General features: G+C 37.5%; 2 protein-coding genes across 3 annotated transcripts; both read right to left on the bottom strand.

The window, feature by feature from the left end:
* Nucleotides 1-578: 578 nt before the first annotated feature.
* LOC103318670 (phosphoribosylaminoimidazole carboxylase, putative / AIR carboxylase) lies at nt 579-5,494 on the bottom strand. Its single transcript, XM_008220070.3, has 16 exons — nt 5,176-5,494; nt 4,812-5,027; nt 4,564-4,675; nt 4,353-4,415; nt 4,099-4,237; nt 3,949-4,004; nt 3,655-3,728; nt 3,368-3,515; nt 2,837-3,010; nt 2,568-2,655; nt 2,356-2,472; nt 1,812-1,909; nt 1,593-1,710; nt 1,420-1,514; nt 1,121-1,227; nt 579-1,019 (listed from the first exon to the last, which is right to left on the bottom strand). Exons 1-16 carry the CDS (start codon nt 5,391-5,393, stop codon nt 926-928), a joined length of 1,917 nt encoding a protein of 638 aa, XP_008218292.2. The 5' UTR covers nt 5,394-5,494; the 3' UTR covers nt 579-925.
* A 986-nt stretch (nt 5,495-6,480) lies between these two features.
* On the bottom strand, nt 6,481-11,224 carry LOC103318854 (myosin-binding protein (Protein of unknown function, DUF593)). Of its 2 annotated transcripts, none has more exons than XM_089043466.1 (4): nt 10,830-11,224; nt 8,736-9,975; nt 7,015-8,551; nt 6,481-6,927 (listed from the first exon to the last, which is right to left on the bottom strand). In XM_089043466.1, exons 2-3 carry the CDS (start codon nt 9,814-9,816, stop codon nt 7,038-7,040), a joined length of 2,595 nt encoding a protein of 864 aa, XP_088899592.1. In that variant the 5' UTR covers nt 9,817-9,975; nt 10,830-11,224; the 3' UTR covers nt 6,481-6,927; nt 7,015-7,037. The 2 variants fall into 2 exon arrangements, with proteins under 2 accessions (XP_088899592.1, XP_088899586.1); XM_089043460.1 differs by having other exon boundaries at nt 10,852-11,224.
* Nucleotides 11,225-11,347: the final 123 nt, after the last annotated feature.

The following is an 11,347-nucleotide window of genomic DNA, read 5'->3' as shown; positions in this document are numbered from 1 at the left end:
TTTTCATAAAAATTTAAAAAAATTATTTTATTAGATGATGAAAGTCAGCATACCAAATCAATGGGATCCACAAAAAATTTCTTTCTTTTTTTGGGTCAGAAAATTCCACAAAATTGGCCATGCCACATATCACTGAAACACCAAAATTTGTATTATTTATTTTATATAATATAATGTTGGCAATAACGATTTTCATTAGAGGGCGATCCCCTGGGCTATCTCAGGGCCAACCGCATCCAATGCCCAAGGCCCAAGGCCCAAGGCCCAAAGCAACCCTTGCATGACAAATTGCATTCTGTGGGTCAAGTCAAGCTTATCAATTAATTAACCAATGGAAGATTGCACCACAAAATTAAAATAAAATAAAATAAGAAAAAAAGAAAAAGAAAAAGCAATGGTTTATTCAGGCACTGGACTACTCCATGGAACTAAACCTCTCTTAAACTCGTAATTAACTTAAAATCACATTTAACAAAGTCGGTTGCTTGGATTGGGTGAGTTGAGTAGCTTTCATTTCGGCTTGTAATTTTACTGGCCGAGTGACTGGTTTGTGGTGCAGGAAAATATTTTGTGACAAGTTTTTAAGATCCCCTTTTAGGTCACAAGATGAAGGCTGATTAAAATAAAAAGAAAAAAGAAATTCAATGTTACGGAATCATACAAAAATACTTATTTCCGGAGAAGACAGATCTTTATAGTGACACAACCATAGGGCTTCTTCTCCCCCGCTCTCCTGCCTTCCACTTTTTCCTGATGACATCCTTCTGTTCATTGTACTGCGCCTTGATAAGCCGTCAGATACTCTTATTTGTATTTCTCTTTGTTGGAATTTAACCATAATGTGTTTAATAGCTGTCAGATACTCCGACTTCAAGAGAGTGAAACTCCAAAATTTGAACAGATATTCGGCAGAGTGCTTTGGCTATCACGGATTCAAATAAGATTCCCAACCATCTTTCTGTAGTTTCTCTGCCTTTGTCAAGACTTCATTCCTTGTGTCTTCTTGATACTGGCTCATTCTGCACTCAAGTTTATACCTCATCACAAAAGGCAGGCAACAGAATATACAGATTTTCATTTCAAGCTTTGTGACATGAATAATTAAGTGAAGGGACCCAACCTTGACAGTAGATCAGCATCGCAAACACCCAACATCCTTACTGCCAGCAAACCAGCATTAGTAGCGTTGTTTACAGCAACCGTTGCCACTGGGACCCCTCTTGGCATCTGCATTATCAACACAAATACGGAATAACTTTCCATATAAGTTACAAAAACAAAATAATACCAATAATAGTAACGATCTCAAGTAAAATTTTCGTAGAGCACAGTAACGAAAAAGGAAGCAATGAAAAAAAAACAATAAACCAAAGATGTTATAGGGAAAAAAAATAAGCATAATAGTTTGAAATAGTATACCTGCACAATGGATAAAAGCGAATCAACTCCATCCAATGTAGAAGCACGCACAGGGACACCAATAACGGGCAAAGGAGTGAGGGCAGCTACCATGCCTGGAAAACTCAAGCGACAGTTAAATTAACCCCAGAAAAAAACATAATCACTTAGAGCAAATTGTTTATAAGACTAGCCTGGCAAGTGAGCTGCACCACCAGCACCAGCAATGATGACCTGAATGCCTCTCTCCCAAGCAGACAAGGCATAAGAATACATCAATTCAGGAGTACGATGTGCTGAAACTATTCTCACCTGGAAATTATATCAGTTTAACATCATATATTACTAAAAAATATAACACACATTTAACGGGTAATCCTTTGACATCAAACAATAACATGTGAGAAGCAAACCTCGTTAGGCACTCCAAACATATTCAAAACCTTTGCAGCATCTTTCATAACAGGAAGATCCGAATCAGAGCCCATTACAATACCAACACGTGGTGCAACTGCATTTAGAAAAGAGAAAGCAACATGAATAAAATTTGAGGATAACAAAGTGTGTTAAAATAAACAACTTGTTACGACCATTAACTAAAAAGTGAAATGAAAATGGAATCTGTATCACAGTTTGGTTTTCAAAGGGGTCTATATAAGGTACAGGGAGAAGATGGGAATTGCCACAAAATGGATTTAGAATATTTAAATTTATACAAGGTTAACATTATCAATTGTGTAGGTGCCTAGACTTTCATGCCCCAGACTGCTTTATAAATTTTCCACAATGACGATTAGTCATTTTATGAAGCTTACTGGTACATGTACTAATGAAGCCACCTGCGGTTCATATAATTAAGCACATAGGCCTGCAAAATTTGGACTAAATCTCAAAAGATGTACAATTTTTTTCGTAGTCAAAAGGAATAATTACGCAAAACCACCCTACTCAAACTACCTGCAGACTGACTTTCAGAGCTCTCTTCATTTAACATTGAATCCAGGAGATTTTCGACATTGCCTATGGAAGGTCCAACAATGGTGATATGACCCATCTTCCGTTGCTTTCGCATTTCTGCCACAATATAAATAGTATAGGTATTAGGTAATCCTTGAGTATGAATCAAAAATGTACAAGACATTAAAAAATGGACATAAGCTGAATCTAACCTGGCTTATCATACCAATGAACAGTAGCCCCTGGAATACACAATGCTCTTGCAATCAGTTGATGAGCTAGATGGAAACCAGGTTCTCCCTGAAAGCATAGAAAATGGCATGACAACAGCCAGCATTTGATACATCGAACACTCCACTATATATCCATGTTCATGAAAACAATTCAAAATAGTAATTCTAAGAAAAAAATAATTTGAGAACTAAAAGTCAGAAATTAAGTGCATAACAGATGGTGTTCACAAAATTGAACAGAACCTCACCTCATCTTCACCAAGTAAATTGTACATAATTGCAGCCGGAGTTTTCATTGACGGATCACCAAGTGGAAGCCCAACAACAGCCCGCAAATGCTGTTCATACTGTGAGGTGTAGCAAGACTCTATTGTGTGATGACCGCTATTGTGAGGTCTAGGAGCTACTTCATTGAGCAAAATCTGACAAGAAGTCACAATACATGCATAACTTAGTTGAAAGCTGCAGAACTATGAAAGATAAAAAGCCAATACACCAATCAATAGTCCCTAATGAAAGGTTTTTTAGGTTTTAGACATAAAAAAAATTTCACTTTTGGAAAAAGCCAAAGCTTTTTCAAAAAAGACAAAAAAACCACTCAACTTTCAAATCAAAGACATGCAAATGTATTGGATTCCTTAGGAAATCTAAAAATACATAAGGGCATTTTTGTCCATTTTTGCTTCTTTTAAAATTTTTCTCTCTCCTTTTGCTTTTTCCAAAATGTCCCAATAATGAATAACCATAATCCAAGTTGTTAAGAGAGGTAGAATTGCTACCTGGTCATCCTTTGTCAAGAACAACTCAACTGCAAACACACCAGCACCTTCTAATGAACTAACAGCTCTGGAGGCAATATCAGTGGCCAGCTCTCTGATCTTCCATGACATGTTAGTAGGTGCCTTTACAATGTGACAAATGTTTTCCCTGCACGAAAAATCCCCAAAAATACATGAAATCATTCGGCTTTATGCGGATATTAGTAACATTTAATAAACAGATATGAAAATTTTAACATAAAAGATTGGCTGCTGACAGACAATTAAAAATTTAATCTACAGCTTACTTGTGTATAGTTTCAACAGGGGGGTAGCAAAGGATAGAATTGTCTCTTCCTCTTGCAACAATAACAGCCAGCTCCTGAGTTAGATTGCCAAACATGTGAGGAGATTTTATTTTTGATGTACTTGTTCAGAAGCACATTTGTTTATTGCAAATTAATATTTGGTTTGTAAATCATCAAACAATGTGTTTTGCATTTATGTTGCCAATAAAAGAGGAAAACATGGTTGAAAATACAGTGTAATGGTAAACTCACAAAATAAACCATTAAAGCTCATGGTAACTGCTAGAGACCAACCTTTACAAAAGGGGCCCATTTCTCAACATATAAACCACGATCAAACCCTCCAAGAGCTGCAACAAACGTAGAATTATATTTTAAAATATGGATAGCCTCTAGTTGAATTCAACACCAATCACAAGCCAGTTAAAATTTTGAACATATTACCAGTTACAGCAGAAGAAAGCTCATCGTCGCTCTTAGCGACAGCATTTCCACGTCCATCATAAGCTAACCTTTTACTTTTTATCATAAGAGGATAGCCAAAGAGGTCCCCTGCTCTCTTGGCACCTTCAAGATCATCTATCTACCTTTGCCACATTATACAATAAACAACAATAATCTTGCGCTATGTTATGGAAAGCAAAATTGCAAAATCATTTATTATAGTTCATCAATTAGATAGATAAAGAGTAACTAACCTGCATAAATTCAGGAAGTGGAATATCATGCTGCGAAAAATGGACCTTTTGGAGATACTTATCCTGTTACATTTAAAGCATGAGATGCTTAGCAATACTATAATGGAACCATGCAGTTGAAAAGTGGAATACCGAATTAGTGCAACATGCTTATACTTTCATATGTAAACATGGTAACTTAAAAAATCTCCCTTAAAATGAATAGACAAACCTGAATTATTCTGATTGTAGAGGCTTTGGGTTGGCAATCCACTCCTTGTAGCTCAAGTTTCTCTAATGTCTCCACATCCACATGCTCAATTTCCACAGTCAACACTCCACATCTAACTACCATGAATAGGATTAGAGTACATACACATTAATTTCGATTACAGGTGCTTGATGAAGAAACATGAAAACAATACAATATAAATATGGATCATAAGGACATAAATACAACCAAGTTGATAAAATGTTAACCTCTTTGCAAATTCTTGGACTGTAGCGCTATCATCAAAGCTTCCAACCATATGATGATAGGCAAGTTTACTAGCTGGGCAGTTCTCTTGTGGGTCCAATACCATCACTTTAATGGCCATTTGTGAAGCTGCTTGACATAGCATACGACCCAGCTGACCTCCTCCAAGAACACCAACAATCACTTCAGCCACTCCATGAATAGGTAAATCATCTTTCCTGCATATAAAATATTCAAATACTATAAATTTACTTATATATGTATAACAATAAGATAAAATGTCGAGTTCAAGTTGTCTAAATCTAAAATTAACACTCATGCTCTTGACATATGTTGACATGAATTTTTTAAAAAAGCAAATACTACCCGACAGGAATCACGTGAGAGCCACGTGATGCTCGGCAAGCCAATACTGGATTGCGGTTCAGCTGAGGCTGCTTTAGCGAGCGAGAAGAAGCAAAAGGTAGAAGCTTGTTCTTGTCTTTGAGGTCCATGTAGCAAGAGAATGCGTTTTTTGTTTTTGATGCAACCGAACACGGCCTAAATCCAAAAGAGTCACAGCAGCAGGAGCTCTGCTGAAGCATTTCTGTATGTCTTTAGAACTAGAGAGAAAAACCAAAGCCCCACGGCGCCTCTCTCTCTCTGTCTCTCTGTGGCCCTCTCTTTCTTCCTCCCTCCCAAATTCCAATTAGGGATGAAGCGGATCGGGTTTCGGGCCACTCTTTCAGGTTGATGGATGCTCCGCGGACTAGGGTGGGCTAGTAACTGGGCCTGGATGTGCTAAAGTCCGACCCGGAGAACCATTTTAAAAGTATAGCCGATCGGCTATATTCTTTTTAAATATATACGAATATTTTAAGAGTATAGCCGTGCGGCTATAATCTTTAATATGTGTAAAAAAAGTATAGCCGCGCGGCTAGACGTCTTAAATTTATTTGAACATATAGCCGCTCGGCTATACCCTTTTAAGATTTATCAACATTTTAAACATATAGCCGCGCGGCGTTACTCTATAAGTTTAAACGAATATTTTAAAAGTATGGCCGCCCGGCTATAATCGTTGAATATTTACTAATATTTTAATAGTTTAGCCGTGCGGCTATACGTCTTATACGAATATTTTACTCTTTAAATATGTACTAATCGGCTATACTCCTTAAATTTATACGAAAATTTTATAAGTACAGCCTCGCGGCTATACAGTTAATATTTAAAAGTATAGCCGAGTGGCTGTACTCTTTAAATATTAATGTGTTTTAGACGTAAATATTTACCTCTTATTTATAGGCAACAAAAATACAATTAACCCCTTATTTATAGGCAACAACAATACAATTATGTGATTAGAGATAGGTTTTCGAGTCTCCAGTTATACATCAAATAGAACTCTAAATATTTTGTTTTGTCAAAATAAAGTTATTTATTCATCTAAAAATAAAATAGAATAATTAGTCAAAACCAAAAAGCTATAAAATACCCACATACATTTTTTGATATCCTTCTCTTATTTATTTAATTTTCAATTTTACACAAAGATTTCAAATTTGACTCGGTTTGAGCTTAAGCCTGTGAGATTTCCATAAAGTCCATAGATGATGATTCTACTTGCATAAACACATAGAACAGTAGACACAGATTTAATGAAGATGAAAAAGAAAAGAAATTATGAGGTAGCACAAATCAAAATGGCATCAACCTTCTTATTGATCACAACAGTATAATTTACAGTTTACACACAATAATCACCCGTTTTACAGTGCAATCACTCATCCACTCCAGAAACCAAAAATGGAAAAGAAAGGAAGTTGAAGAAAAAAAAAATTGAATAAACACCCACTCAAATTTAATGAGGAAAACAAGAAAAGGCTCACCAACTCTACATACTTCTTCCAAGGTAAAAAGTGAAATATGTCAGACCCCAAAAAAGACGGGGAAGGGAGAAAAACGACCAACTGTATATGGGGTATGTGGTCAAATCCTATCATTTTCTTTGTGTTGAGAGGAAACGAGCTAGTATTTCTGTACACTTCATACACAATCTTCAATACAATACATATACTGGCTATCATACAGTCCAGCTTCTGCCTTCTGGAACATCATCTCCATTTCGCATGCCACCTGACATAGAACAATTTACATTTTTAACGAAAGGGAAAGAGATAAAGATATGCTGGCAGAGTAGGAAGGATTGATTAAGGAACTCACATTTGTGAAGGGATTATACATGCTCAAGCTGAAGTTTGATCTCTTCTTATCCTGACCTTCCGTAATTCCCCCAGGTGGGAAGCTATCTGTTCAATGAACTTCAGTCCCTCCTCTCCATATCTAAGTGAGTTAATTGTGCGTTCAAGAAACCCTCGGTCTGCCTCAAGTGCCTTCAACCTCTTATTCAGATCGGAAATCAGGATCGGAAGAGAAGCTAAATCAGTCACTTGACAGAGCTCTGCAGAGTTCTGCCCATTACAATAAGTTTCACTCTGTTTACCGTTTAACAGAGGGTTCTCAAGGGATGAAATATGTCCTGACGTTACAGGCACTTGATGTTGCATTGGCAAACCATTCTCTCGTATTACATCATTTTGTTGAGAACCTCCATCACCATTATGTAGATTCGACTTGCCAACCCCATTTCCTCCATTTTCAGAACAATCACCTTTAGATGAATCCGAGTTTTCTCCATTATTAGAGAACAATGAAAGTGCCTTCTCTAACTTCTCTAAACATTGCAAGATTTGTATTTTCTCATCTTCAAAATCCAAAAGTGAAGTCTTTACCCTACCACCATCCTCATCACTAAAAGGCATAGTGCTGTATGTATGAGGCCTTCCAGTGTCCACATGTTTAGGAACACTAGCACTATGTTCAATGCCGCTTGATTCTGAATGATCCACCACAATATCCCTTGCCTGGATATCACAGGTTGTCTCTGGCAGATTCTCTAGCATCGATTCATTTGGGAACTTCCTCCTATAAAATTCCAGCTCTGCCTCTAGATCTTGTATTTCCTTCTCCTTCTCAACAAGAAGGTCATCTATCTTCTGAAGTGCTTCGTTATCATACTCAGCTTGCTCTTCCATCATTCGTAGGTGCTGAAGTGCTTCCATGTGGAGTGCTGCCTTCTCCTCTTGCAGTCTTGTAATCATGGCCATTGCTTGATCAGAAGCAACTGCAGAAGCATTTCTTTCTTCCTCCAACTCCTTATACAAAGCACTCATAAGTTTCTTGTCATGCTCAACCTGCCGTTTTAATCGATCAACAACACTCTCACCCTCAATTTCACTGACAATGCTCCCATCCAGAGATAACCCAGACTCGTTTCTTTCAAGTGAGATCCTCTTTTGAAGTATCTGCAACCCAATAGAGTTGGAAGAATCGGAAGCCTTCAAATCACCACTATTTGAGGACAACTTTGGACTCATTTCGTTTGTTGATTGCTCATTCCCTCGAGTGCCAGACAATTGTGACAGCAAGACCTTCAAATCTTCAGTAACTCTTGAAGAGTCCTTCCCAATCCATTGTTCTGCAAGCACACCAGATAACTGCCTTCCTTTACTAACAACAACAAGCTTATAAGCATCACCGAGATCTAAAACATCGGTTACTTGCTGATCGGTGTTGCTTGAGATGGGGATTGTTTCCACACCTGTTTCAGATGTTGCGAGTGTCCTGACTCCTCCCTTGTACAATTCCCTAGGTTCTGCCGCAGATATTTGATCAGTTTCATGAGTTATTGTCACATCTTCTGAGAGAAATCACCACAGACAAGAATGAACATTGTGAAGTCAATTTACTGCAGTAAACAATGGGTGCTTTATGCAGAAGCATTTCAAACAAAAAGCAAAAATATTCTGAACTCTAGAGGGAAAAAAAGGAGCAAAATCAAGACATTGAGAAAAAAGAGGAAACTCAAAAAATTGTGAACTTACTTCTTCCTTTTGATACTTCAACTGGGCCTTCCATTGCATTTGATGATGGAGGGGTATTGTCAAGTATGGGTTCAATTAATGCAGGGAAATCACCCTTGCTTCCAACTTTTTGCCAATTAAGTTCCTCCAATCCATGGCCAAAAGCAACAGTTGGTGCTACAGATGTACTACCATTGGAGTTGGGATCTACTTGTGCCCGTGATGCCAAAAGTGAAGGCTTGGGCACAGATGCTGGATCTATCAGTGCTGGAGTAATAATGCGGGGCTCAGCATATTGAGCAGAGATATCTTCCTTGGGATCACATCTTTCATGAATCAAACCACTTGCATTATCATCATCAGAAAAATGAACTTCCGATTCAGTATCAGAAGTAACCTTGAGCTCTGTGTATCCAACATGAGATAAAGGGTGAAGCCCACTATCTCTAATATGAGTGGCTCTTACTGAAATATATGATTCATCTTGTCCCTTCCTCAGTTCTTTCTGATTATGTTCAATATCACGAGATAAGTGCACATCAAGTTCAGCCTCGGACCCAAATTTTTTTGTCTGAATCAACTTTTGAGAATGCCCCCGAGATATGCATGGCTGATTGCAACAAGAACAAAGTGTTCCGCTTGACAGGCAAGGTTTATGACCCCCCAGTAATGGGTCCTGATCAAAATCAAAGTTAGCATCATCCCCCAACTTACCCACCAGTAATCTGTATGTCTCAGCATTGGATCTATTAATTGTTGCAAATGAGAAGAGGCAACTTTCACACATTCCATGAACATCTACAAGCTTATGGTGAGCATGGCAAAGAACTAATGAAGAAATCTCTGACTTGTGATTGCCGCAGAACAGGTCCAAATAATAACCAAGTTTTTCCTTGCCCAAAACATGATCAAGTCTTGAGCACAGCAGGCAGGGTGTTCGCAATCCACAGTAATAAGCGAACTTTGTAATTATATAGGAGAATATGGCATCAACGAACAGCATAGAAATAAGCAACCACTCAAAGATAGCTGTTACCAAAACTTTAGTCAAATCCTGGGGGGCTTTCTGCATATATGCAGATGAAGTCCCCATGGCAGCCATGTGCTTGAAATAGAAAACACTCCAGTCCTTCCAATAAGAATCAGTACTTCAAGGTGAAACTCGGCACTGTATTCAGTAATGGACAAGGGAGGTTCAAAACAATCAAAGAAACAACTAATGTTACACCAGAAGCTAGGCCTGCATCATTCCTCCCATAAACTGAGAAGGCACCAAGGATTAAAAAATGAGCCAAAAGTAAACAAGTAGGCAGTAAACAAAAAACCAAACCTAAGAATTTTGAAAGAAAACATCTTAACCCAAAAATAGAAAAGGGAAGTGACATGCATAAACCAATTTCATAGACAATTAGTCAATAACCATGAAAAAACTATACCAGAAGCTAACAAAGAAAACATTTATATGAAACGCAACCCCATTTCTCATATAAACCCCCTTCTCATAGAAAACCCGATATCAAATGAACCGTTAGCATGCATATCAAACCAGTATTAATGAACATGATAAGACGTTATTACTCATACATCAAGATCCACATAATCCAAGCCAATACCTCCATTAAAAGCTAAAACCAATCTGCATCCCAAGGCGGCAGAAACTTTTAAGGGTCAACGCCATAAAAAGGACAAACACATAGCAATAGGGAGTGACCAATTTCTCTTAGCAGATCAATACACCTGACCAAGAAGCTAGCAAATCCAAGTAAACAAGAAAACTGAAACAACCCATATCCAGAATTCCAATACACGATCACTAACGACAACGACTCTAACAAAAGACCCCAAAAAAAAGCCAGCTTTTCAGCAAAATGATTATTAAAAAAAAAAAAAAGGGAAATTGAATTTGAAATTTCATCACTTGAATGAAATATGAATACCCATCAAAAGGCTAATGGCCCAATTCAATCTAATTAAACCAGCTTGGAAGTACAAAACAGAGACTCGATTCACATAAAGAATGAATATTTACCACACCCACCAATCCAATTAACAACAAAGTCTACGATGATCAAATCATAAAAATATAAGTTGCATTGAAAACAAGAACTTACTTACAATTACAAAATTAGAATCTGACCTGTTCATGTGTGGTGGAACCAAAGAAAGCAGTGAATGACTGAATATTCAGAAGGCAGAGCGTGGAAATGAAAGAGACCCAATTGAGGGCGGACTAATGCCAAAACGAAAAACGAATAATTGGTTTGGCGAGAGATTTCAAGCAGAAACAAAAGCCCAACAGGAAGGTTGAAGCTTTACAACATCATATGCACGTTGGCCCCTTCACTATATGATTTTCATATTAGAAATATAAAAACAAAAGGAATTCAGAAGTTGGTGTTGAAATATATGCCGACAAAGGCCAAAAAGTCGGCTGCTGATATGAGAAAACGACACGATACCGAAAGTACCCCTAAAAAAAGAAAAATGAAAAGAAGTAGGAAAAAAAGATTGGATGGGCTGTTGTTCAATGAGAACGGAAAAGATTTCCCACCAAAAAAAGATGAACAGCGAATATTCCCGGGAAAAATAGCCAGTTGGCCCTTTTCTTCTCTTCTTCTCTTCTTTTTTCTTTT

Source organism: Prunus mume, linkage group LG1 (assembly GCF_029339155.1).
Source record: "Prunus mume cultivar Tortuosa linkage group LG1, ASM2933915v1, whole genome shotgun sequence".
Taxonomy (NCBI): domain Eukaryota; kingdom Viridiplantae; phylum Streptophyta; class Magnoliopsida; order Rosales; family Rosaceae; genus Prunus; species Prunus mume.
This window is presented reverse-complemented; position numbering and strand designations above follow the sequence as displayed.

Bases quoted from the DNA above. Each gene is read 5' to 3' on its own strand.
- LOC103318670 (XM_008220070.3), bottom strand. From the start codon at position 5,393: ATGCTTCAGCAGAGCTCCTGCTGCTGTGACTCTTTTGGATTTAGGCCG. The intron at 4,005-4,098 runs GTAATATGTTCA...CGTTTGTTGCAG, and splicing joins GCTTTCTTCTGCTGTAACTG to CTCTTGGAGGGTTTGATCGT. The intron at 3,516-3,654 runs GTAAGCTGTAGA...TTTTTCGTGCAG, and splicing joins CCTGTTGAAACTATACACAA to GGAAAACATTTGTCACATTG.
- LOC103318854 (XM_089043466.1), bottom strand. From the start codon at position 9,816: ATGGCTGCCATGGGGACTTCATCTGCATATATGCAGAAAGCCCCCCAG. The intron at 8,552-8,735 runs GTAAGTTCACAA...GATTTCTCTCAG, and splicing joins TGAAGTATCAAAAGGAAGAA to AAGATGTGACAATAACTCAT.